General features: G+C 36.1%; 1 protein-coding gene across 1 annotated transcript; it reads left to right on the top strand.

The window, feature by feature from the left end:
- Window positions 1-27,622, top strand: LOC136033135 (derlin-1-like). The gene is made up of 7 exons (XM_065713773.1): window positions 1-85; window positions 1,798-1,950; window positions 9,845-9,956; window positions 17,176-17,267; window positions 21,218-21,366; window positions 24,430-24,540; window positions 27,237-27,622. The coding sequence occupies exons 2-7, from the start codon at window positions 1,798-1,800 to the stop codon at window positions 27,340-27,342; spliced, it is 723 nt and encodes a 240-aa protein (XP_065569845.1). The 5' UTR covers window positions 1-85; the 3' UTR covers window positions 27,343-27,622.

The following is a 27,622-nucleotide window of genomic DNA, read 5'->3' on the forward strand; positions in this document are numbered from 1 at the left end:
CTATTCTGTCGAACCTTAACGCGGAATTTTTGAATATTAAACCTGTGACTCTGTTAATGACGTGTCATTTTGGAGCTTAATAAAGGTTTGAACTTTACTATGAAAAGCACTAGCCTACAGTCAATTTTCGACAGCTATTTAATATATGTTGAATAATTTCCTTTACATTAAAAATTTTGATAAGGTGTTAAATTCTACTTCAAATAGCCTATGAAATAGACTAGCCATAACTGCAATAGGCTAGCTTGAGAAAATTCTTCAGTTAGGCCAGTTTGAGCTTACTTCATCAAATTAAATATAGGATAGCACATATTTAATGAGTTGGGTAAGTTTACAGTTTTCTATTCCTTAACTAGGCTAGGCCTAGAAGGTAACCACATCACTAGATGCATTTTTTATGTTCTTGCCAAATTCACTGGTTACCTCCTTTTCAAATTTTATTTTTCTCCCAATTTTAAATTAGACACTCAAACTGACACCTTCTTCCTTATTACAAAATGGTTTGGCCCACCAGTCATCCTGACAACTAGCTTAGGCTAGCCTACCTTAAAGCAGTCATAGGCTGTAGCTAAGTAGTTGTAAGATTCAAGATTAGGGCCTGCTCAGATGGGATCATTATAGCAGAATAAGACTAATTATAAAATAATAAAATAAGACTATAATAGTAAAATTCTAGTTTAGAGGCTTATTAGTGGGATTTCTTGAAAAGTAGTTTAGGCTGGTTAATAAAACTTTGAGGAATGAATTCCTTTCAGGACCAACATAAACACTGGGAAGATATTCCAAGATTACACATACCCCTAGGCTAGAATTTTACTTAAGAATACTACCATTCTATTTCAGAGAAATTTAGGGCAGTTTATGTTACTAACCAACAAATAAGGCAAACTTATCACTTCTTGCCTTTTTATGTTCTTTCTAAATGGAGACCTAATAGTTTTTTTTCCAGAAATTGACTTTTAAGCCCATTAAGGACCCTCAAAGATGATGCCTTTGTCTCTTATTTTTGGCTGTATAAATGGGTTAAAAACAATGATTCTTACTCCATTACATATAAAATAATTGTAGTCAACACATCATAACTGCAACTCTACTATATGTTACCCCCATCCCCTCATGTGCAAGTAAATAGACCAAACTTAAATGTCCCACTAACTCTAATAAAACAATACTACTAATAGCATCTACCAGTGCAGATGCATTCAAGTTGTTGGTGGACATGAAGTGGCTGAACAAACCATGGCACACCTCTTGGGATGTCACATCTCACCACCATTACTAAGGTGGAGGATACAGAATGTTTCCTGCTGCTAGCAAGTGTGATTTCTATGATGAGGATCCACAACAGTTACTACCCAAGTAAGTGGATGATTGACATACATTGTATTATGAACATGTTCATCTAGAGGCTTTGAGGCTTTACCTGGCAAGACAACTTACAAAATTAGAAGCACCAAGGGCTCTCAAGGTTTTCCTATTGGTTTATCTGAAAGACAGTAACAACAAATGTTCTTAATATCTGAAATATGTAATATTTAATATCATCAATCTTGCTTTGAATAAATAAAGTTTACAATTAAATTGTAAAGCTAAAGATGTTCTGTATACAAAGGAATTTCATTTCAAAAATATATCTAGAATGGTTTGCAGTTTTACAATCACTGTCTTCTGGAAGCTCCTCATCTTTGTCAATTAGATATTAAAAGTATGTAATATATGCTTTTACAGAATATACAGTTAGCAAATGCACTAAACATTTAGTTATTGTTAGCTTAATTTAGCCATGTTTGTTTTTAGATGAGTGAAATTAGCAACTGGTTTCAGAATATACCCTTTATTACAAGACATTGGTTTGGAATTACCATTGGTGCTACCTTGCTGGGAAAGATTGGAATCATTCCTCTCAAGCATGTATACCTAGACTATGACCTTGTCTTCAGAAGTCTCCAGGTTTGTGAAAGGTTATGATTATTTGCCTAGGGTGATGATTTTATCTTAACACCTCTACAACCCAAGGCTAAATTTATGCAACAGTTTCTTTTTTTGGGTGTGTGTTTGTTTTCATAAAAAAATCTTTCTGAGTGCGAGTATATATATGTGTGTTTTTTTTTTTTAGTTACCAGTTTTCCATAGGGAAGAGGAGGCAGGAATTTTACATTTTTGCCTTTTCAACCATAGCTAGCATCCAGTTTGACAAAAAGGAACAGCTTTCTGTATGGTGTTTGAAAGCTAAAAAACTCCCAATTAGCAACACTTTCCTTCTGATTTTAAAGACAATTCCAGATATGGAGGATGTTGACCCTTGTCTGCTGTCTATTTTTCCCATGCAGGTGGGATGAAACTAGACAATCTCAGGGTGATTATGGATTCTAAATATGATATTTAAGTTTTCAGAGGAATATGCAGGAAATAAGCATCAGACACAAGACTTTTAATTAGACTCTTGTAACAATAACTTCACATACAAAACCATTTATATGAAAATGGTAAAGTTCTCAGTAGACACTTTTCTAAAGTAAACACTTTAGATTTCTTATACAATGGTTCTTTGTGTTTATGTTTTATTATTTTACTCCTCCCTCAATCTATTGGAAATTCCTTTGTACACACCTGCTTTGTTTGACAAGTAACTATTGATTCATTATATTTATATTCTTTTTTTAATTAAACTCCCAATCATTATATTTTGTGTGAGTCATCTTGCACTGGTGGGCTGTATATATGTTTGAATACATCAACAGTAACTGTTTTCAAGAATTTTAGCAACATGAGAAACTTCTTCTATGAATTTTAGCAGCATAGAGAGCAATGGAGACACTTTATTGTTACCTCCTACTAGTCCATATTCAGCATTTCTTTACATTTCATTCATTATGCATACAGTAATGCTGTTGAGAAGTAGAGGCTCAACCTTACATGCAAATCTTTGCTAAAAAAACAAATGACCATGGATTGTCAATTAAATTGATATATACTGATATTCCTTTGTTAAGGTTTTGATAATTTTTCATTTATGAAAGTATGAAAGGTGAAAACTTTTCAAATGTATTTATTTTCAGTAAAGTGCAAATTTTGTTCTGGTCTTGAGAAGGCATAGGGGTTATCAGGCCTACTCATGTTAATTTTAACTTGTTTTGAGTTTGCTATTTATTGTAATATCTGTTTGTTTTGAGTTTCATTTATTTATTGATTGCGATTTGTTGTAGTTTTACGCTTTGAAGATCATTTGACTTTATTTTTTCTCATTCTTGGCTTAATGGAGCTCTTTACTTTTCTTTGAAAAACGTGTGTTGTGAAAAAAGTTTTTAGAATTAATTTCTGTTCGTTTTTTATTGACACAGTCTTTTTCATGAAAAAAAATATTGTATATCTTTTAGTTTTCTTCTATAACAATCCATATTACATGTAGTTATTTGTATGTCAGAGAAACTTCTTCAACAATTTTTAATCCTGACACATACAGTATTTTTTATTTAATTTTATAGCATCTGAAGTTAATCTGAAAAATAAAACTTAATATCATTCCCAAACGATTCTTTCCATGCTCTTTAACAACCTACACTTACACTCTTTTTATTTATTTAAATTGTAAGAACAGAAGTAGTAATAGTAGTATCCCCAAAAGTTTCAACTTAATACCCCCAGTCATTCTTGATATATTACTGAGATGTTTTATTGGCAACCATTTAACACAATGCCTTTTGATTTATTTTAAAGCAACATTTAGTTTTAAAGCATAGTGGGTGAATTGCATAATTATGGGGGGTTGACATGCCTAATACCGCTAAAGATATAGCTGCTGGACTGTTCTACAATGCTGAATAAAATGCCTGTCTCAAGATTTGGACTGGGTGCGTTTGGAAAAAGAATGGGCTTGAGAGAAGGACAGCTTGCCCTCCAATTTTTTGTTAATCTATAAAAGGGTACCAGACACTCGCACTGTAATTAGAATACAAGGGGAGGACTTCCCCGTTCAAATATCTAGTAAAAACAAAGTGAAAAACTTTTAAATTTATTTTGTTTTCAATAAAGGGCAAATTATGTTCTGGTCTTGAGAAGATATGGGGGTTGTTAAAAATACAATTTGCAGACCTTTAAACTACACTGAACAAAATGGCTATCTCAAAATTTTGATTAGATGTGTTTTTGGAATTTATGGCCATGGGAGGGGGGGGCTTGTTTCCCTCCAATCACTTTCAACTAATAAACAGGGCATTAGCCCTTTCAATTTCCAATCGAACGAGCATTTTTCGAAGTTTCTATGACAATTATTGGCCATCTCAAAATTTCTATCAGATGCATTATTCATATTCACATTCGTTTAATGAAATAGCTGTCATAGCACTCACAAATGAACGCTAAATTACGCTTCCCTTACAATCAGATAATGGTCACTAATTAGATACACTTACGGAATATGATGCAACTTTCAATTCACTTATAGAATAGAATAGGTTTTATTTGCACAATCTCTTGTAGTCATAAAACTAAATGGCGCTTGTGCTTACAAAAAAAAAGGATTAAATCAAACGATAAAAGAAAATCTGAAGACAAATGGATAAAATCAACAATTGTTATACTTTGATACAAAGAAAGGGATGAATGAGTTGGAAAAATGATTTGTGCGTGAAGGAGGTGCTGCTAATCTGTCAATTTTCTTTGACCTAGTACTTCGATGTTTCACTAAAACTGGTGGCAGTATCGACCTGTATTTATCACTTCTGAGAAGATATTGGCCAAATTCAAGGATCAAACTGAGACGACACTCTTGAAGAGAGGGAATTTGTAAAGTGGATAATGCTAACTTATATTCGGTAAAAGCATCACACAATATTACTTTGACTGCTCTTTTTTGTATTGACTTGTGGGCCCCATACAGGACATGCATACTCTAAAATTGGTCGAATGTAAGTGAGATAGGCTATCCTTAGTTGTGTCACTGAGAAACCAAATCGACGCATTAATATAAGTGTCCGCATCGCACTATTTGCCTTTTTGATAATTGAATCGGCATGAAGGCTGAAAGAACAGTCGATGCTAAACTTGGACACCAAGCACTACTGCCGAAGATTCAATTGGATAAGGAGGAGGAGGACACATAAAGTCTCTCTTCCGGGGATTAAAGCGAAGGATTTTAGTCTTTCCTTTGTTGATTTGGAGGTTGTTCGCAGTACATTCATCTTTAAAGTTGTTGATTATTTCGTTACAGAATTGGGGGACAGCCATAGACTTCTCAACAATTTATTTCAGTAGGACTGACAAGTCGTCTACATACTTAAATCTTTCTTCGGAGCCGGAAAGGATGAAATTTATCACTGCCAAAAACAGTGTACCTTGTACCTTGTGGGGCTCCGCATGTAAGCTCGACCCATTCGGAGTCGGTATCTCCTGGGAAAAGACTGTAAACCCAGTGATAGCGGGCTTGTAAAAAGTTGATCACTAAAAGGAGAGTATGTTTTTGTGCACCCATGGTGCGTAGATTTGTGATAGCAACGGAATGGCGAATAAGATCAAAAGCTTTTCGGTAGTCTACGAGGAGAAGGTCGACTATAGCACTTCCTCGGTCGAGCCACTCGACAACGAGATGGTACATCTGTACTAAATAAACAGTTGTGCTGCTGCCTCTTAAGCATCCATACTGATACGGGTCTAGATGTGCAGAGACCTGTGACATAAGTTTGCGGTAAATAAACGTTTCTGCAACTTTAGAAAGGTTCGGAGTTATTGAATATAGGCTGGAGTTGATCACAAGATTTTAGACACTTTACTTTTGGAATAACGCGGACATATGCTCTTTTCCAAGCACTAGGGAATACTTGCTGACGGAGACATTGGTTGATTATAGAAGAGAGTGGCTTAGCAAGAAAAATGGCGAATTCGCGTAACAGCTTTACTGGAAGCTCACCTGGGTAGGACGCACAGTTCGCTTTCAGTCTTAGGAGTTCCTTATAAACAGTGAATTCAGAGACTTCACATACGTCCTCAATCTGTGCACCAGCAATGATAGTATCAATTTTTGATTTGGTGATTGATGGAAATGTGGTACAAATGTCAACAAAAAAAGAATTGACTTCATTAGCTGAGGTTAAGGTACCGTCCTCTTTGAGCAGCCTTAGATCTCTGAGTGTTGTCTTACCGGTAAGTCTTTTTACTGAGGAATGCCATTTGTGGGGGTCTATTGTGAGTAAGGGAGTAATTTTATCCCGCACATACTGCCTCTTGGCGCGCTTGTTCAGTTTAAAAATATGATTACGCAACTTGGCTGAAGCTACGGTATCACCAGCGATATGAAGGTGACAACGGGTTTTTATTAAATTCTTTAGATCATTGGTTATCCACGGTTTATCAGTTTCACTCACAGTAATGAGTTTTACGGGGAAACAAGTCTGAAATTGCTCCTAAAGCAGAGTATTCAGCTTATTGACTTTGATATTAATATCCTGTTCAGAGCAAATGTCCTCAAACTGATAATTACCGATCCAGCGAACAAATGTAGATATCGAGTCTTCAGTAAGTGGTCGCACTGTATATTTGACTCGTTTTGGCTTCGGAATTGCCGAACTGGCTTCCCAGAAGATGATAAAGTGATCAGAATTCAGAATGGGTCCTAGGGATCTCGGTGCGTTATAAAAGTTTGTCAAGTTTGTAAAAATCAAGTCAAGTGTGCTGCCACTTTGATGGGTAGGTATTGTAACGGCTTGTCGTAAATCTAAAATATTTGAAACCCATAGCCTATTAGTTTGATTGAAGTCTCTGGCAATAACAAAGCCAGGAGAGACATGCTTGCAGCGCATTTTGTCTACGAAAAACTGAATGTGTTCAATCAAATCTTTCCTGTTTTTAGCGCTTTCAGGATAATAAACAGAAGCAACTGAAAATCTTTTTGATAAACATGCAGGTTTGCATTCGGTCCATAATATTTCGTGGTCGGAGTCAATAGGTTCACTTAACAGCCTTGAGGGTAGGTCATTACGAACATAAAGTCCAACGCCTCCTCCTCGACGATTCAAGCCACGATCATAACGCGTATTAAAGTAGCTTGCGTAACCTTTGATGCGCGCCGATTCGTCAGAAGTGTCCCAACATTCGCTTATTATTATTATTGAGGCGTTGTTCTGCCTGGCAATAACTTCAAGTGCATCAGTTTTGTTGTTCAAAGATCTAGCGTTACACACATGTATATTTGGCAACTTACGTTTTGCTAAAGGACGTTCGGGCTTAAGAACGGGCGGGCTATCCTGGATGGGGCACACGGGTTCTCGTCAAATCTCTTCAGACTCGGTATTTTAGGTGTTCTGGATATCTTGATTTTCACCAGGTATCCCTCAAACACTTGTTTTGGCGAAGAACAATAGTCACGGCTTGTCACTAGTACCGAAATAGCACACCCCGTACGCCTTCTTCTTTCATTTTTCCCTGCCTGGCATCCACGTTTCTTTCCTGTCGGATTGTTTCCATTGGTGGACGATGCGCCACCTGTGACTTCTCGCAGTAAGTGCAATGCAGTTAGTGTAGTCAAGATAGATGGCGCCAAAAAGGTAGAATGGAAACGCAACTTTATTAAGTCAGTTTTTGGCACAGCAATGGCTTCAACAGGAGTGATTCTGGTACTCGAAAATAGAGCGAAAAAAACTGCATAAGTCAATATCATTCTCACCATGAAGAACCAACTTTCGCGGACAAATATAAAGCTAAACTATAGTAAGATGTTTTGCTAGCCGGACGGCGCAAGTGACATCTTACTTGACCTTATTAAATGCACTTGTGAAATGTGGTACAAAGGAGTTTGCGAATCTGTTCCTACGGCACTTGACTGTAATGCCTAGTATGTCTGCTGATTGATGTGGATGGTGGAAGTATGGATCGGTGCTTCTCGTTTGTTAATAGTGATCTCCTAAATTTCATTATTAGCACATGTCTTCAATCGAACAAGGTGGGCAAATTCAAGAGCTCAAGGGCACTTTCGTAGTTGCTGGAACTGGGTGTGAGTAGTGCATTTTTGGACATGTTCTAGTTCATTTGCCATGTAAGCTGTGTTCTGAGTTTGAGTACCCCAAACGGGACAGCAATACTGATGTAGGTTGTATACGCCAGCAGGAGCTGACGATCAGAGAAGCCTAACCTGCGCATACTTGTTAAACTCTGGATTGAGTAGTTACCTTTGTATATAATATTGTCTACATGCAGCTTAAACGAGCAGTCACTTGCAAATGTTACGCCTAGGATTGTTCCAGAGTAAACAATTGGAAAGAGAGCATCTGGGATAGTGATAACTTGGTTAAGTGGATTGAATCGTAAAACTTTTGATTTCTGTTCATTCACTTGTAGACTATTCGACTTAACACTGTTTGATGAAGTCTGTGAAGAAAGTCGGGTCATACTGCTGCTTTGCTGCTGCATTTTCGACTATATATTTGAGAAGTTCAGACAAGTCATCAACAAACTTGAAAAGCTCTTCCTGTTCTGTGAGGATGAGATTGATGACGGCAAGAAATAAAAGAGCAGTTAATTTCGTTCCTTGGGGCATCCGCAGGTTAGTTCTGACCACTCAGAGCAGGTATCTTTTGCAAACAAAGGGTAAACTGATTGCCGTCTCCCCTGTAAAAAATCTCTCACTAATAGTAGTATTTGTTTTTAGCTCCCAGTTCTTTCAGGTTCGTTAATGCGGTCATGTGTTTAATAAGGTCAAATGCTTTTCGGTAGTCCACCAAAAATAAGTCGACAGTACAATTAGAAGTGTCAAACCACTGAACGATGGAAAAATATCGAGGTTTGAGAAGGGGGTGGGGGTCATCCACCCTCCGATCACTCTGAATCTTAAAAAGGACACTAGCACTTCTGATTACCAATCCAACGAGCCCCCTGCAAAGTTTACACGATCCCCCTTTCTATATATATATATATATATATATATATATATATATATATATATATATATATATATATATATATATATATATATATATATATATATATATATATTATATGCCCCTACGACATAACTTATAATCCTTGCCCTGAGGGCAGTGGGGGGGGGGGGAGTTGTCATCCTCAAAGACATAATATTCGGACCTTTCAATTACGCTGAACAAAGTGGCTATCTTAAAACTTTGACTGGATGTATTTGGGGAAATGGTGGGAGGGGGGTTACTTGCCCACCAGACACTTTTGACTTTTAAAAAGGGCGCTTGGCCTGTGTGTGAGGTGTATATGGAGGAATTATCTACCCTCCGATCACTCGGGATTTAAAAGGGACACTAAAACTTTCAATTAGCAATCCAATGAGCCCCCTCCGAAGTATATACGATCACCCTTTCTATATGAACCTTAAATGCCCCCAGGGCATAACTTACAACCCTTGACCTAAGGGCTATGAAGGGGGGGGGGGTCATCTTCAAATACAAAATTTTTGGACCTTTCAAATACGTAGAACATAATGGCTTTGATTCCCTGGCCTAAGACTGAAAAAAAGTAAATAATACATTTTGCACACATCACTGTTTACTTAGGCAGCACTATTTTGCTGCCTATGATCTAAAGTCTTCGTTTGAATGAGTTGATTCATCTAATACCCCATTCATTTATATGCAGCGTTCATATTTCAACACCAACTTTCAAGGGGATAGTAAATTATTCTTTTAGTCTGTCTGGACAATTTAACATTAGAGAGACGAAAGTAAATAAATAATGGAAATGATTCAGGAAACAAATGATGTAGTACAAAGTATATTAGTAACTTTCTTTCTCATGGAAGGATATGATAGTAGCCCCCTGTCCTCCTGATTAAAGGATAAATATTTGAAACGACTCAATTTGGATAATAAATTTATTGTTTGTTTTCTAGATATGGCGACCAGCTACCTCACTTTTTGCCTATCCTTTATCTCCAAATACTGGATTCCATTTTTTGATGAATCTGTTCTTCTTATACACTTATTCAATGAAGTTAGAAACAGGTTAGCGCTTTCTTTAACTCATTTATTTGCGCGTGGAAAGTGTAGGTATTTACTCAGCGTCAATCCTTTAGATATTTCTTTGTAAAGACTTCAGTGTTGTATTATGTTTGTTAAGAGACATGCTGGGATGCTATTCTCTTTTCTTGTTTTTTTTTTTTTTTTTTTTTTTTTTTGGTTACAAGGGTTTTTGTTAAATTTTTGCCCAGAAATAAAATACATGTTTACTTAGATTTTGGTCTTCCCACGCCTAGAAGCGCATAAGGCAGCAACGGTAGACTTCCAAATCAGCCAATCTTGTGCCAGGGACCAGAGCTTGTTCAGTGTAGTTTGAAAACTTGTTGCCTCCTTCTCATGGAATCGATCTAGTGTCTTTTGCTGTCTTCCCCTCCTTCGAAGACTGGAGGAGGGTCCAACACCATACATTGCGTCTGGGGTGCCTTCATTTGTACGGATTATGCGTGCCTAGTAATGTAACCGGTTTAAGCTGAGTTTGGAGATTTAACTAGTGTAGCGTACAGGCGTCAAAGTCTACTGGCTAATGGCAAATAAAAAATAAACAGAAGTAGCACTAGAAATAAACTATACCCGGGACAGAGTACTTGAACAGAGCTTGTAGATTTAATTAGTGCAGCGTACAGGCGTCAAAGCCTACCGGCTAATGGAAATTAAAAAATAAATAAAAGTAGCACTAAAAATAAACTATACCCGAGACAGAGTACTTGAATGTAGCTTGGAGATTTAACTAGTCCAGCGTACAGGCATCAAAGTCTACGGGCTAAAGAAAATTAAAAAATAAATAAAAGTATGAGTAGAAATAAACTATACCCGATACAGAATAATTGAACAGAGATTGGAGATTTAACTAGGGCAGGGTACAGGCATCAAAGTCTACCGGCTAATGAAAATAAAGAAATAAATTAAAGTAATAGTAGAAATGAACTGTACCTGAGACAGAGTACTTGAACAGAGTTTGGAGATTTAACTAGTGTAGCGTATAAGCGTCAAAGTCCACCGGCTATTGAAAATTAAAAAATAAGTAAAAGTAGCACTAGAAATAAACTATACCCGAGACATAGTACTTGAACAGAGCTTAGAGATTTAACTAGTGCAGCGTACAGGCATCAAAGTCTACCGGCTAATGAAAATTAAAAATGAATCAAAGTAGCACTAGAAATAAACTGTACCCGAGACATAGTACTTGAACAGAGTTCGGAGATTTAAGTAATGCAGCGTACAGGCGTCAAAGTCTACCAGCTAATGAAAATTAAAAATAAATAAAAGTACCACTAGAAATAAACTGTACCCGAGACAAAGTACTTGAACAGAGTTTGGAGATTTAAGTAATGCAGCGTACAGGCGTCAAAGTCTACCAGCTAATGAAAATTAAAAATTAAATAAAAGTAGCACTACAAATAAACTGTACCTGAGACTAAAGATAAAATGAATACAACGCAAAGGTTTGAAAAGATTTTTTTTTCTTTTGAAAACAAAGAATTATGAGTTTAGTCTTTTTATTTTTAATGGGAATTTGAAAGAGATTTTAAAATTGTAACATAAGTACAGTATTTGATACTGAAATAAGAATTTACAGATATTAAGAACAAACTAATAACTAAGTGAGTAAAATATAGTAACTAATCGAGTAAAGTAAAGTGTTCCCAGAGTATTTAATTCACAATACAGGGACTCAATGTCTCGTTGTATAAGCTTAAGAATTTTTATTTAAACTCCATTTCAACCTGAAGTCCTCGATTCAATATACTTCCATTTAGTTTCACTTATTTTACTTCATTTCATTTCTTTTCAGCCTAAAAAGTAACAATTTAGTTGTACTCACATCTAAGCCAAGTTATAATGTCAACGAAATACCAATACCAACTGCCATTTCTAAAACCCTTTTCGTTTCTGGTTTATATCGTTGTATGTTAGACATTCGTTTTGACACAAATCAACTCAGCCAAATATTATAAAAAAATTCAATGAAAGATTAAAAACCCGTAAATAAGTCATACATCCAATAAGAGTAAACTCTTACACATCTCCTCATTCTGATCTCGTTGGTGAACGGTTGTTGCTTTTCCCCCATCAGGGCTATTTTCATCAAGCTTGTGTAAAGTGGACACATATTTACACAGGTGACTAAAATTCATTAAAAACGGTGGATAAAATTCTAGTTGAGTGACTTCTTGCTATCTCAGAAAGTTAGGCTAGGAAAATACAACTTTCAGGGATAGGTCTACAGGCTAAAGTATATCCCGGGAAGGTATTTAAAGTACCCAGCTCCACTCCTCCCTCTAGAGAGCCCTGCAATTCCCCTACATGACAAGTCTATACCTATTGGAATTTTGACAAAACAACATTTTACCTTAATTTTCAGTTACCAGTTGCCTTTTCTCTGCCTTTAGTTCTGAAAATGCAATTCCTGTTATTTGAGTAAAATTCTGAGCCTTATTAATGTTTTTTTTTTTTTTTTTTCAAACTAGGAAATGTATTTGCATATCTTTAAAAGCTTATAAATTGGGATTGAGCAAAGTTGTGAAGCTGAAAACAATTTTGTTGTACTTCAATTAAGCAGAAGATCTATTTTGCAAGGTTTCACTTTTATAACACACATATTTTTGAAGGTCATCAAAGGTCAGGGGCCTCTAGAGGGAGAAGGAGTGGAGGTAGGTACTTCAAAATACCTTCCCCTGACATACTTTAGCCTCTAGAACCATCCCTGAAAGTTTCATTTTCCTAACCTAACCCCTTACTGAGATAGCAAGAAGTCAATCAACTAGAATTTTACCAAAACGGTGAATAAAACTCATTAGAATGAAACTCGTTAGAAACTCATTAGGAACATTTTTTTGTTTTCTTGGTTCGCTTCCAAAATAATGTCATTGGGTTTCTTTTTATGTGTGACGACAATATGTTTAATTGGGGTGGTGTAGTTGTGTTGTATTATGTTCTTGAATAGTAGTTGTTGTAATATAGTTCGTGTTGTTTATTTTCTTAATTCCTTTTATACTGGGAGATGTAAATATGACTAGTGGATACAAACTCTGTAGAGCCATCTTTCTTGTTGATCAAATATTTTTTAAGAATGTGTCAACATGTCTTGTAATTTTGGCTATGATGATACTTTCTTTAATTGGATAATTTGAGTGTTTGGTTTTCCTAATTCCTTCTAAGTTGATAGAAAGAAGTAAATGTGACTAGTAGGTGAAGGATAATAGTACCCGAGGTTTTTTGCTTTTTATCATTTATTTATTGTTCTTAAACCGGGGGAAGTGAATAAGACCATTGGAAAAAGACCGTTTGCCTACGGTGACCCACTATGGCAAAGTAAGGGCACAAGAATAGGCAAATTGTGGAATGAACACAGATAGTTTTTATAGTAGAAAAATAGTCCGGTATAATTTTCCTGACTGTCCGATCGGCTGGCAACTTTCAATGATCGTTCCCTGAGTCAATGAGAGCTCCAACTTTTGTAACAAGAGGGGAGAGGTCGCCACCCATGGTGGACATCACTCCGTTTTCATGCAAAAAGGCTATTTTTGGGTGATCCGTCAAGCTTCATCCGTCACATGACAACCTCTCGCTCAGTATGACAGGTTGCTGAAAAAAGGAAAATTTCAACTTTTCTATTGAAACGCGTTTCGCAAAAAAGATAGGTTAAAATTTTGAAAGATAGGTTCTAATCAGAAATAAATTTCAGCTGCACGATGTAAGCCTATCTGATATGATAAAAAGATATCCTGATCACTGTACATACCATTTGGTTGTAAAAGTGGCAAAGAAATATCTCAGTATGCAACTGATTTTGTTCATATTTTATTTTATATGGAATCAATTTGATTTAAGGGGCCCGAGAAGGGCAAGTAATTATTTTGTTATACCTTTAAAAAATTAAACAAAATATTTGTTTGTGGAAAAAGAGCCAACGTTTTTTTCTTTTTCTTTTTTAAGGTTGACGTTCCCGGGTTATGGGATCTTAATTTACAATAAAGCTTAAGTTTCAGTATACGGAATCCCCAAACACGGGAATTTTTCTTTCGATTGGCTTCAAGCCCATATTCAGAGTCATTAGGGGACGGGAAGGGACAGCAATGTACAAAATGAAAATTGAAAAAGATGTCGATTCATGGGAAAACGGGGCCTGAGAGAGCGGGTTGGTGGATTTTTTTCAAATCAGCTCTAAAGCCATATCATTCTTGGGCTAAGGTAGTTCTAGGGCAAACCAGAAAAAAACTGTATAGAAATTTCCCATATAAAACTTAAAAACAATCGAAAATAAATTATCTTGTACAAGGAGGAATCTGCCACCTCCCTTAAATCCTTTTCCATCCTAAGCTGTCTATGTGCTAAAGTTTTCACTTATTATTATTATATTCTTCCAAAAAAAGTTATCTTTTCGATTTTGTTTTCAGCAATTGTCGTTTTAACCGTTTAATTAGTTATTCCATTGACTCTAAAATTTTCACATTGCACTGGCTTATTTTCAAAATTGAAATATACATTTAGTGTAATGCAGATTCTTACGTGTTTTGTTGGAACTTTTTTTTCTTTTTTTAAGGATTGGAATTATGAACTTTGTCAATTCAGTATTACTTTTTTGTGTTTAAGAGCACAAGAGTTTCAATAATTGAACAATATTACTTTGCTTCAACAAAGAATCTGTCTACATCCAATATGAGATTAAACTAGACCTACGTTGCCTGAGCAACGTGAAGTGTTGCGGCAATCTTTGTCCGGCTTCGCCGAATAAAGTGTTGGTTTTGTTTCTTTGCTATCGGTTAAACGCTGAAGTTGTCAGCCTATCGAAGCTTTTAAAACGTTATGTTCAGAGAAGAACGCGATCAGTAATCACATGATCAAAGGCTATTCCTCAGCGTTGAAAAAATAACAATAACAAAAGAATATCGAAAGAAGGGACTAAATTGACTTTGCAGCCAGTTGAGATCAAGGCTTGGAACAATATCTTATATAATCTTGTTGGTATTATAAAGCTATCCGTAACTTTTCAGGATCAAAATACCATAGATGACACTATTGATTATTACGAAACTGCCTCGTTATTTTACGTTATCGTTTGTACCCGTTGCGTAAACACTTAATTCTAGGTTATAGTGAGTATGGGTAGGCTACACCAACTAGCAAAAGTTACAAACCCTTCTTCACTAAAGATGATTGTAGCCTAACAGACGATTATTACTTACAAGTCCCCTACATGTCTTACCACTGGAACCAACTCGGTTTTACCATCAAATACACTGGAAACAAATGATAGGTACACCAAATAGTCAAATTTGCAAACCCCTCACTGCCGAAGATGATTATGAGCTAACAGCCAACCTTCCCTTACAAGTCCCCTATATGTCTCACAATTGGTATCGGCTTATTTTTGGTTTCAGTGTGTACCCTGCTACTGAAGTTACCAACCCCTTGAAACTTTCAAACTAGTATATTTCATGAAAGAATTTTTGTACCAAAAAATGGATGACATATACTTTGATCAGCCTATCAAGAGCTATCGATTGCCGTCGAAAAAAATTTATATCTGTCTTAGTTCAAAAGTTGATTTTTTTTTTTGCCGTAGGCCAACTTTCTAACGTCACCACTTAGAAGGGAGCAAAGGATAAGCTCCAATTCCTTTAGCAATGACAAAACTTTTTAAATTTAAGAGGTACATCTGATAACATTTCTCCACCTTAATCCCAAGTCCGAAAAAACAAATGATAAACCCAGCGAAAATCACGGCAGTACTTTCGGACCCGTGGGGAAATGCCGTTTTTTTGCTTCTTCAAATTTTCCTATTTATCACTCACAGAAGATATATTGGCTGTGGGGCCGGGTAACTGCCGCATATATTTAACCTTATAGATTTTAGCCCATCTTCAGTTTGAAAGTGGTGCCTGCCCGCTTGCCTGCTAGAACGGAGCTTTCCACTCGAAAGCAGAAACATGTTTTGATGAAACGAAAGCTTGGCTGCACAACTTCAGATACTCCTCTCTGACATAGGCTACATAACTCCACTTCACTTCGCACTCCATAGGCTCTGGCTCGTGGACAAGCAAAAACCATCCTTTTTGGCCCCAGGCAAGAGTTTTGCGGAGCTTTCTAAAATGTAATGTCATATTCATCAATCCGACCTGAGGTCCACACTTTCCGTAAAAACCGCACAGGTTAGACCCTTACCAGTTTCCATGAATAAGCCGACATCGGCGCCATAGGAAAAAAAAAAAAAAAAAAAAACGGGACAAAATCGAAGTGTTGCTCTCGCAACACAATAAGAAAAACAAGTTTTTTCAACTGAAAGTAAGGCGTAACATTAAAAATTAAAACGAAAAGAAATTATTACGTATATGAAGGGGGCTGCCCCCTCCTCAAGACCTCGCTCTTTACGCTAAAATTTGAAAGACCCTTCTGTTTCAGGAATTGTTCTTTAAGAATTGAAAAAACTCCAACTCTAGCGTAAAGAGCGAGGTGTTGAGGAGGGGGCAATCCTCTTCATATGCATAATAATTCCTGTTTGTTTTAAATTTTAATGTTGCTCCTTACTTGTTTTTTATTTAATTTCTGATCGTTCTTTGAATAATGCCAGGAAATCTTGCCCCATCTTCAAGGAGAAATCCGTCTCCCCACGGAGATATCCTCCAGGTAATTCAATCCCGGTGAAAATTTACCCTGGATAATTACCCTTAACAACTCCACGCGTAAAATTCCCCTGACAATTTCACCCTCTAGAAACTACCCATGGAATTCCCTCCATGGAAAAACCTCCAGTTGACAATCCCCCCCCCCCACACCCGAAAATGTATACATACTTCCCAATAACAGATACCATGCGTAATCAATGGGCAAATTTTATAATTTAAAGACCTTTCCCTGGGGCTCCGGGGGGGAGTGGGGTTGGGGGTTATGTTAGATCCAAAATATAGTTATTTGGCCTTTTAACCATGATGAACAAAATGGCTATCTCAAAATTTTAATCGGACGATTTTGGGAAGAAAAAGAGGCGGGGGAGTTGCCCTCCAATCTTTTTGGTCACTTGGAAAGAGTACTAGAACTTTTATTTTCCGTTTGAATTAGCCCTCTCACGACATTATAGGACCACTTGTTTGATACGATCACCCCTGAAAAAAATACGCGATCGTTATCTTTCTTCTGAAAAAAAAGCGAAATTCAATGACCCTTTAGTTCTACACGATACTTAGAATTTCTTTTCTATTTCTAGGCATTTTTAGCACTCGCCCAGCTGACTATATATTCATGTTGACATTTAATTGGCTTGCCTGTGTTCTCTTTGGTTTGTTCATGTCGATGCCAGTGAGTTTTTTTTCTTTGCTTTTTTACTCTTTTTCTCCTGTGTATTAAAAATATTAAAAAAGTCAACTTAATCTGACCGCTTAGTTTCTAATTTATTTAGTACTCTGGAGGAGGATATTTCAGCCGTAGTAGTTGAAAAGGGGGCGCATTACAGTTGCACCCCATGAACTGACCTTGGCACCCCATTCCTTGAAACTAAACAAGTTTTATCGGGTTGACTTTGCTTTTTCTTATTCGGTGCTTTTCCAAAATTCATTTGTTTCTCTTTCCTCATTAAAAAAAAATGTTTGGAAAACTTGCCTTTGAAAAAAAAAATTGTCGTATCTTCGATGCCTAAAACAATACTTTCTGTCAGAAAGTATATATATATATATATATATATATATATATATATATATATATATATATATATATATATATATATATATATATATATATATATATATATATATATCTAGTCGCTTAAGGCCAAAAGGGGTTGAGGCCTCCTCCCATCTAGTTTCAACTTCCTTAATACCTTTCTTGGGACCTTTTAACATCATCTGAGCATGACCTGCTTTTTTGCCCCTAAATGGATGACCAAAAGCATAATCTTTGGCAGTTGGTCATCCTGTCATTGTATGATATGTATATATGATTCATATATGTGTATATATTACATTATTAAACAAGCAATAATTTTCTTGTGTGTATATATGTAGTTTTGTTTTTCTCGAGAACGGCACTATATTTTTCCCTGAACATTGGTATACTATCCGATGTGAAAAACGATCTAGATAGGTCAAGACTTTAGGAAAGTTTGTTTCCCCCTTCCAAGGCCCTTAATTTATTTTTCATACATCGTTGACTGAAAACTTGTTTCCTGCTCGCAGCCTCCTTAATATATTTTTTAATAATTCGTCTGCTGGGTGAGGTGGATTATATCTACTACCTCTACTAACAACTCACCGCAGCACCAAGCCACATGAGGCCAGCACAGCTACAAACGCTCCTCCTCTTTTCCAATCTATTCAAAGCCTTCCTCTTTACACCCTCCCAGAAAGTTCCTATTTCCCTTAAAGCTTTTTTGATGACTTCCTCACACCCACCCGAACCGCATTCAACCTGCTTTCTGTTTAGCCCTAGACGGTTGGTCAAAAACGACAATCTTCTGCAATCTGTCCTTTCATCCGCAGAATGTGACCTAGCCATCTCAACCTTTTTCTCATTATAGCCCTAGATAGAGGGATTGAATCATAATTTTCGTACAGCCTACTGTTTGAAATACTGTTAGTCAGCCTGGTACCCAGCCAGAACAATCTGTTGACAATTTCTCTTGAAAACATCTAGCAAATCTTAATCGGCTTTTCAGAGCGCCCATGCTTCAGAACCATATTTGACCACTGTCATCACTGTAGCTTCCAATATTCTAATCTTGGTTTGCAGACTTATCTTCCTACTCTTCCAAACTTTTGTCGACTGTGAGAAAACACCATGAGCCTTGGCTATTCTACTTTAAGTATCTTCACTGCTCCCACCGTCTTTACTAATAATACTACCAAGGTAAGTGAAGCTGTCCTTCTGATTTGTTACACACCGTCACCTTTTCATCTCTGCCTATTCTTAGCCTTAGCTACTGTTAATTGTCAAACCTATTCTAGCACCCTGAACTTGCAAAAGCCCTAAAAGTTCGATTATTTTGCTGACACTTTCATCTCGGATGCTTTAATCATCAAAATAATCTAAGTCTAGGAAAGTTTTTCCTCCCCATTTGATTTCGTGCTCTCCCATTCTGCTCCTTAAGGCAAAGTGAACCAAAAGAATCCATTTTTGGGGACGTTATATTGATACGTGTTTATTATCATTCTGTTTCCTTTATTAGTGTTTAGAAGCCTGCTTAAGGAATTTGTTGTGTAGAAGTAGAAATCAGACAATCTTAACCCATTTTTCTAGATGGCGATAAAACCTGTGGTTTTTACTAAGTCTTGTCGTTTAATTGGTTTGGTATCAAATAGAAGTTGGCGCCATCCGATCAAAATTAGCGTGTATTCTATTGGTTAACTACTTTATTGGTTACTCTATTGGTTAAATACTGGATTGGTTGAAAAATTGACCCATGATTATTGCCTGATTTCGACATATCTGTTTTTTCCTTTTTTTTTTCTCTTGTCTCGTGTTCAGTAACACAGGCGTGATAATTTTTCGAAATGTTGCTTAAAAAAGAAAGAAATAGGGCCAATGCCGTGTCTAGGGGGCTAGGGGTTTGAGCACCCTCCCTGAAATTATTATTTTTAAAATTATTATTTTTTTTGTACGACACCCCACCCGAACAAAATTGAGTACGGCCTTGAATGAGGCATTAAAAGTTTCTGGTGCTTGGCAAAAAAAAGTGATTGGAGATCTTAAATGTGTCAACAGTTCGTAAACAGGGACGCAATTTTCTATGGGGCTTGGGGTTAATTCCCCCTACGGACCCCAGTTTGCTCCCCCAGACCCCAATTTGCCCCCACCCCCTAGCTGAAATTTAGTTTTTTCAAAAATATTGTCAAAACTATGATAAGCCGATATAATTCGAGCATCCAGTCTAGCGGGCTAGTTTTCTTAGTATTTTTGCCTTTGTGGTACTATATTGCTCATTTTTCATTTTGAACTGTTATTTTCTCTTGATTTGGGAAAATTGGCTCCGACTTTGCCACTCCCCCCGGTATTTTGACGAAAATAAGAAAACTTATAATCTCTTACTAATTGTTAAGCAAAGTTCTGTCTATTGAATGTAGATAAAGCATAAATAATATGCATCTTATGTCGGCGAAGTTTTCTATCAAGATCCTTAGCAAAACTGGGAACTGTTAAAGCTGTCAAATTATTCAAATGATATTTCTTTTAAGCTGATTTCTAATGTTTTCTAAGTAGGTATGATAGAATATTTTTAGGGACTTCCCTTCCCTGGACTTAAAAAAAAATTCTGCTTCGTTCAACCAAGAAAACTAAATTCGCGCTTTCAAATGTATGTCATTAAACATGAATATCTCTATCTCCAGCACGAAACGGGAGAAGTTAAACCATTTTTATAAGATTTTCAGGAAATTATGAGTCGGCTTTTAGTTTCACGTCACATAATGCCTACGATATGTTTCCTATGTATTCCATCTTAGAAACAACTTCATTATATATCTCTCTCCAAGTATTTGCCGCATAAACGCCACTCTTAGGCAACATTTTTATCTTCCCAGGGAGATTTTTTCTTCCAGATAATCTTGTAAGTAATAGAACCGGATTCCCAATATTGACTTTTGTTGATTCGATTTTTTTTTTTTTTTTTGGTAGATGGTCTGTAATTATCTTGTAAAATTGAAATTCCAATATCGTGATTTAAAACAACATTATCAACGGCCTAATTTTCAAAATTTCAAATTTGAGGCATTTTTTTTTCGGGATTTGCGACAAATTCTTTAGTTAATTTAGTTACAACCCTCCCTTGGGGTGCTTGGTGTTCTGAATTATATTATGAAGAAAGTAACGCTGGTTGAAATCAGGGATTTGCTGTGTAAAAGTTCGTTTGCTATACATCGGCGTAATTTGCTATGAGGCAGGGGGAGCAACTGCCCCTCAGAGCTTGGTTCCCCCTTCCCCTAGACCCAAGTTTATGCCCTCCATCCGCTGATATTTAGTTTCTCAAAAATCTTGTCAAAACTAAGATAAGCCTGCATAGTTCAAGCATCCACGGAAACGGGTCGGTTTTTTTAGTATGTTCTTGCCTTTATGGTACTATATGGCTAATTTTTCAATTCTCTCTGTCATTTTCACTTGATTTGGGAAAAGTTGCTCTAATTTCGCCCCCCCCCCCCCCAGGATATTGACAAAATTTCGTCATTGTTGCTGGACATCTTTTGTGTATTTTTTATTTCTATTATATTTCTTCCATACAATCCTATTATATTTTTACTTAACAGCATATTTTTTATTTCTAGTTTTTAATGGATCCAATGATTTTGAGTGTTCTTTATGTTTGGTGCATGCTCAATCAAGATCAGATTGTCAGTTTTTGGTTTGGAACGCAGTTTAGAGCCATGTATTTACCATGGGTTCTTTTGGCTTTTCGTATGATTCTTTCGGGAGGGTAAGTTTTGATTTCGTTTCTATGAAATATATTTATCATTTACTTAGAGCCATCTACTTACCATCGGTTCCACTGGGTTTCCGTATTATTTTTTCAGGAGGGAAAGTTATGATTTAATTTCCATGAAATGTACTTACCATGCACTTAGAGCCATGTATTAACCATGGTTTCTACTGATTTTCCATATGATTCTTTCCGGATGGTAAGTTTTAATTTGCTTTCCATGAAATTCGTGAATATTTCAGTTTTGGTTAGTAGAATAATTACCAACAGCTTCATCAACTTTTTTGCAGGAAGTAAGCACGCTGTACTATGTTTGAACAGAGATCATGCAAGGACTTTTATTCTGTATGACTAGAGCGGGCCCATTGTCTCATTATTCTAACCTTTGTTAGTATAAAATGTAAAATTTTGTAAAAGAATTATTTTCTAACAACTGATCTTCTTTTTTCCGGGAAATTTTTCTGAACGCCTGATGACAACCGTAGATTAGAAATATGAACCTCTTCTTCCTACTTGAAATAACCCCCTCCTCGTTTTTTTTTATTTAGTCTCTGTTTTATTACTGAGTTATCTAAAATTTAGTTTCTGGGCCGATCGGCCATTTTACTCATTATAGCAACTATTTTCTTGTTAACAACCAAAGGGGGCTTTAATCATCACCATAGTTATACCTACAAAAGGGCTTGAACAAAAAGTTTAATGAGAATATTGTGTGCTATCGTAATAGCTGGCATATTTATGCTTCCGTCTCATCAAAGAAAATTTTAAATTCAAGACTTAGGCAAAGTTGGATTAAATAATACCGGATGAAATTATTATTAAATGATAATGACTTTATTTATTTAATTTTTTCACATATTGATTCTGCAGGAATTTCGTTTAACTGTTCCCGTAATTACGTTCTGAGTGACTGCATAATGTACGACAATGAAAAAAAATAAGAAGAAGACAAAACCTAACGAGGGAGATTTTAAAGCCAGTAAATGAAATGAAAAGACGAAACAGAAATTTATGTAACTACTTCCGCTAAGCCATCGTCAGTGTAGAAGAAAAAAAAATAACGTTTTGAAGTAGCCTGTATTAAAAGGGGGAAATAAAGGGGGGGGGGACTAAAGAAAAATAAACCACAAATAAGATACTATTCAAAACGGGACTGGACGTGAATTCTGCTCCGATGATCAATGCAGCCTGTCTATTGAATTGATTTGTATTAAGAGAATTCGATACCTTAAGCATCATTTTGTGAGCCTCAACATCGGCTGACTTTCTGAAAGGCAAAGGGTCCATTAGTGAATTCTCCCCTGGGAATACTTACCATTGAAACCTATTGAGAATTTGTGATTTGGTCATGAAATTCAATTAAAAAGACACTGGAAAGTTTATCTAAGATTTCGGGAAAAGTAGATGTTGGTTTTTTTTTTTGGCCGTTTATTCGGATTGCTTATCCAAGCCCTACCAGTTATGGTAAGGCCAACCAATCAGTTCTAAATAGTTTGGCCACACAAACTAAAAAAGTTTAAAATGGACGAGGTAGGCTGATTCTTTATGGTATCAAATCCTCTTAGGACATCTAATTGATGTAGTTTCAATATGAGAAGAAGCGCGGGTTGAACCTCTTTGTATTAAATTATCATAAATGAGACTCTGACTCGTGCTGAACAAAGTGGGCTAGAGATTGAAAATTATGCACCGTTGATAAAGATTGTCAGAGACAGAATTTATGAACAGTTTACCAAAGGGAGTCGGATACAGGGCTTATCGATTGTTGACCGAAAAGTGTGGGAGCGAAAGCATACACACAGTCTACCATATAGCTAGGCTCTGTCTACGACACCCCTTTGGTCAATAGTGAGTACGCTCTGTCAACAAAACTCTTCGAGAAACAGTACATGCGCTCTATCCTCAATCTGTATTGGTCATTAGTGTTTACTTGAAGGGGTTGGAGACAGAGTAAAGGTACTGTCTACCAAAAGTTGTTGGGAATGAAACGGGTACTATTGACCAAATGGGGTTAGAAGGCCGAGCTTGTGCAACGTTAGCCTAGGAGGGCTCGGAAAATGGAGTGATCGAACTGTCAACTCAGAAAGCATTTTAAACGGAACGTGTATAGTCCTTCTCAAAGAGGATCGTAGGGCATATAGTACGAATTGCGTATGCTAAGGGGTTTGGAAATCAACAAAGGCTATTCGCATAATGTTTTTATTTGTATGATAGTGTTCTTGTATTTTTTAAACAATGACTGCATTCGGAATACGTAGATAGATTATACATTTCTATTCTATCTCTTTTTTTTATTTCAAAACAAATATTTTATATTCATTTCTTATCTTATATATTTTATGTAACCTCCTCCCTTAGAGAATCCTTTCGGGTTTAGGTGTATAAATTCTGTCTCTATAACAGCCACAGGGTCAGTGGAAAAATAATTATCCTAAAACAAGATAGTATTAATCTATGTGTGAGAAAAGTGTAAGTTCCTGAAAAACAAGTAGGACAAAAATACGTGTCAAACTAGGCTATACGAGAATCGTTAAAATTAATTGTCAGAGCTGTAGATACCATATAACCCTTAGTATACCCTTGTGTGTAAATACCCTTAACGAATTAAGGAATCCTTCTGTGAAAAATCAGTTTATATGAAATGATAGGAGCTAAAGTTATGTTGTTATGAATAATTTATATTCAGTAATGAATAATTATATGTAATCAAAAATTGAATTACTTATTATGGCCTCTTGAGGTATGATTTTAACGGTGAAGTTAATTTTGTTTTGATGTAAGGTTTTCGGGGCCGATTAGGATGTGTGATTTTGCATTAATTGTTTTGTAATTTATTTAGTCATGGATTGTTTTTAGAGTATTTTTGCCACCCCCTCGGACACGTTTTTCACTTCTCGGGGTGGCTGGTAATACTGATGTTGTTGTTTTTTTTTTTTTTTTTTGGTTTAATAAATATCACTCTCTAAATGAACTAAATTTATATTGACCCTATTTTTCTTTTTTGTTGTTGAGTGCTGTACATTGAGTGATGATTTACGATATTGTTCTATTTTTTTTCAGTGGTTTGAGTGAAATCGTTGGGATTCTTGTTGGTCATCTATATTTCTTTCTTGCGTTCAAGTATCCTCAAGATTTTGGTGGAGCATCTCTTTTGCAAACTCCGCAATTCCTGTAAGTTCTCCACTTGTTAAAATTTTATTTTTTGTCATTTTTAGACCTGATTCTGTGTGCACAAAATAGACCAATCGCTTCATAGGCATATCCAGGGTTGCCACTGGTGAAAAAATCACTTTTCACTAGTGTAATTTTTTGATTCTAGCAATTTTTCGATTGATTTGGTGATTTTCTTCAATAATATAGTTATTTACGTGCTGATTTGGCGATTTTTTGTTTAGCGAACATAAAAGATCATTAAAAACAGTGGTGAATCTCTATGGGTGAAAATTCTTGAATATCCTCAAACTCTAGAACTATAGCAAACTGAATCTCAGGGTAAGGAGGGATTCCTATCCTCATGTGCAAAAGTACATATTTAAACATAGTCGGGCATATTTCTGACCTTTAGTAGGGGGGAGGCAGATAATTTTTCCTTAGGGGTATCAGGTCAGAAACGAAAATGCATGATGAAATATGGTGTCGACCAATTATAGTTTACATCAGGGTTGCAACAAAAGGTGTAACCTAGTAAAGCGCGAACCGCAGTCCCTAGTAACTGGAAATTAAAACGCCCTTTTAAATAAATTTTCAAGTGTTAAATAATCGCTATTAGACAGTGATTCAAGCACGGTAGCCATTATTCATATTAAACTTTAAAAAAAGGAACGATGAAATTAAGTTTGGTCTTGAAGAAATTTTTTGCTTTAACTGCATTCCTTTGTATTGAATAAGGAAAGACATTGTTGTTTTCTTGCACATATACTTGAAATCACTGCGGATCTCATCGATTGGAGCAAAAGCTATACTGGAGACTATACTGGAGAAACTGTACTAAAGCTGTACTGGAGAGAGGAGCAGTTTTTTTTCTTAACGTCGTGATCGGCTGTAGCAAAACCAGAGAAACTAAATAAAAAACGCTTTTTGAGTGCTGACCAATGGTCTACGTTGCGCAGGTACCGATCTCCTGACTTGCTGCCTTCCGCCAGGAGTGCAATGCGTGGTTCGGGGTGAATCATCTGACGCTTCCTGTGTGTTCCGTCAGATTTCTTCAGGGGGGTCCATTTAGAGCTGGGTTGACTTAAGCTTACAGAGTCACACCGAGCGTCCCAAACCAAATAACCAGCAACACCAGGAATCCAACCCCAGTTCTCAGGACTTCAAGTCTTGAGCGCTAACCACTTGGCTAGGACTGCTGTAGAAGAAGCAGAGGAAGGAGAATAATTTCTTTTCTAAATTTTGGAGACGAGTATACTTCTCAAATGGCGAATAGACAGATAGCAGTTTTAGACATTAGGTATAATGGAGGCTTCTCAAATGAAGCTACACACCTAAATTCAAAAAATCTAAACAGAGAAATATACTTTTAAACTTAGTATAGATGTCTACACTTAGGCATTTACATATATACTTCTATAACGCATGCAGGTCTTTCTGTTAGAAATTTAAATCAGTTTAAAACTGTATTTAAACACTTTGCCATTTAAAGTAATTCAAGTTCTCTTATTGCTGTTGTCTTGTTGACATTCATATGTAACCAAAGTGCAATTTTCTGGAGATACAAATGTCTTTTGGGTTTTTTCAATTTGTGTCCCCCTCCTTTCAAATTTTCGTATTTTTTTTACATTTTAGAAATTTTTAGAATTTGCAGACGAGTATACTTCCCAAACGACAAGTAGACACCTGATATAACTGATACATCACAAAGGCATTTACATACATAAATTCGAAAATCTGAATAGAGAAATATATCTTTAAACCTAATATAGATGTCTACATTCAGGCATTTACATACAGACGTCTACTATAAATGCAAACCTCTTTATTTAGAAATTTAGACATCTATTGTAAAAAAAGGAACTTTAACGTACGCAATAATTGTAGAAACTATCGCTGTTACCTTGTGGACACTCGTATCTAGAACAAAGTGCAATTATCCGGAGAAGAAAAATATATCGAGTATTTTCTGTATAAATGTGCTTTTGTTGCGTTTTTCCAAGTTATGTACCCCTCTTCAAATTTTCAGTTTTCTTTTTCTTCTTCTTTTTTTAAATTTTAAATGAAAATTTATGGTTTGGTTAAAAACAAAATATGATCTTAATTTAAGCAAATTAGAAAGCTCTCGCTACTGAGCATAAATGCAGACATCTATATTCAGATATTTCGACATCTGCAATATAAGTAAATTTACAATAAATACGATAATGCAATATATATATAGTATCAAGTATTAAGTTATTGACACTTTTTCTAACGAGCAGTCCGCAAAAGTATTCTAACTTTTTCATAAAGACATCGAAAACAAATGTTAGCATTACGAAAATAGTAAAGCATTTCATTGAACGTGTAATTTTTTCTTAAGATTTTAACGAAGCACAAGGTATTTCTTTTGACTTCTTTGTGATGAAGATTCTAGATATTTTCAAGTTTTATCATTCAATGTGGCTTTGAAACCTGCTTGCGAAAGACTACTTGAGGAAATGTTGCGATATGCCCATATATGAAGTGACGGATTGGGGAACTAAAAAGCTAGCAGGGTCGGGGTAGCTTTGGAACTACTGCCTGCTATCATAATCGGATCTTGCAAGGTGTCTTTGGGTTATTTTTTAACAGCTTCATATCTTCATATACTGTGCTATTGTACTGGATTATCTTTTCTATTCAGTTCGTTTGTCTTATTATTCTTTGTATGAATTTTTAATCTCCTCTTGTAGGTACAACTACTTTCCTGGCAGGGCTCCGGGCACTGGGCTGTTTAGTAGACCTCCTCAAGAAAGATCAGGAAGTTGGGGCAGAGGCAATAGACTCGGAGGAAATTGAAAATGAGTATTGTTTTAGACAATGTTACTGCGACTGAAAGCTGTCAAGAAATTTTAGGTTGTAAATAATGTTGGTGTAAATAGTTTTGGTGTTCTTTGTCAGGTGCTGGAATGCAATAAGTCTATTCCACAGTTTAAACTGAGTTTTCGTTTTTCTTCACAAACTATTTGTGTTCTTACAACTCTAATGATTATGTGTTGCAAAGAACGGTTTCGAAAACACTACATTTTTGTCAGATAAAGCCTTCTATGGGTGAAGCCAATTACAGTGTATTTCTTCA

This window comes from Artemia franciscana, chromosome 11 (assembly GCF_032884065.1).
Source record: "Artemia franciscana chromosome 11, ASM3288406v1, whole genome shotgun sequence".
Classification (NCBI taxonomy): Eukaryota; Metazoa; Arthropoda; class Branchiopoda; order Anostraca; family Artemiidae; genus Artemia; species Artemia franciscana.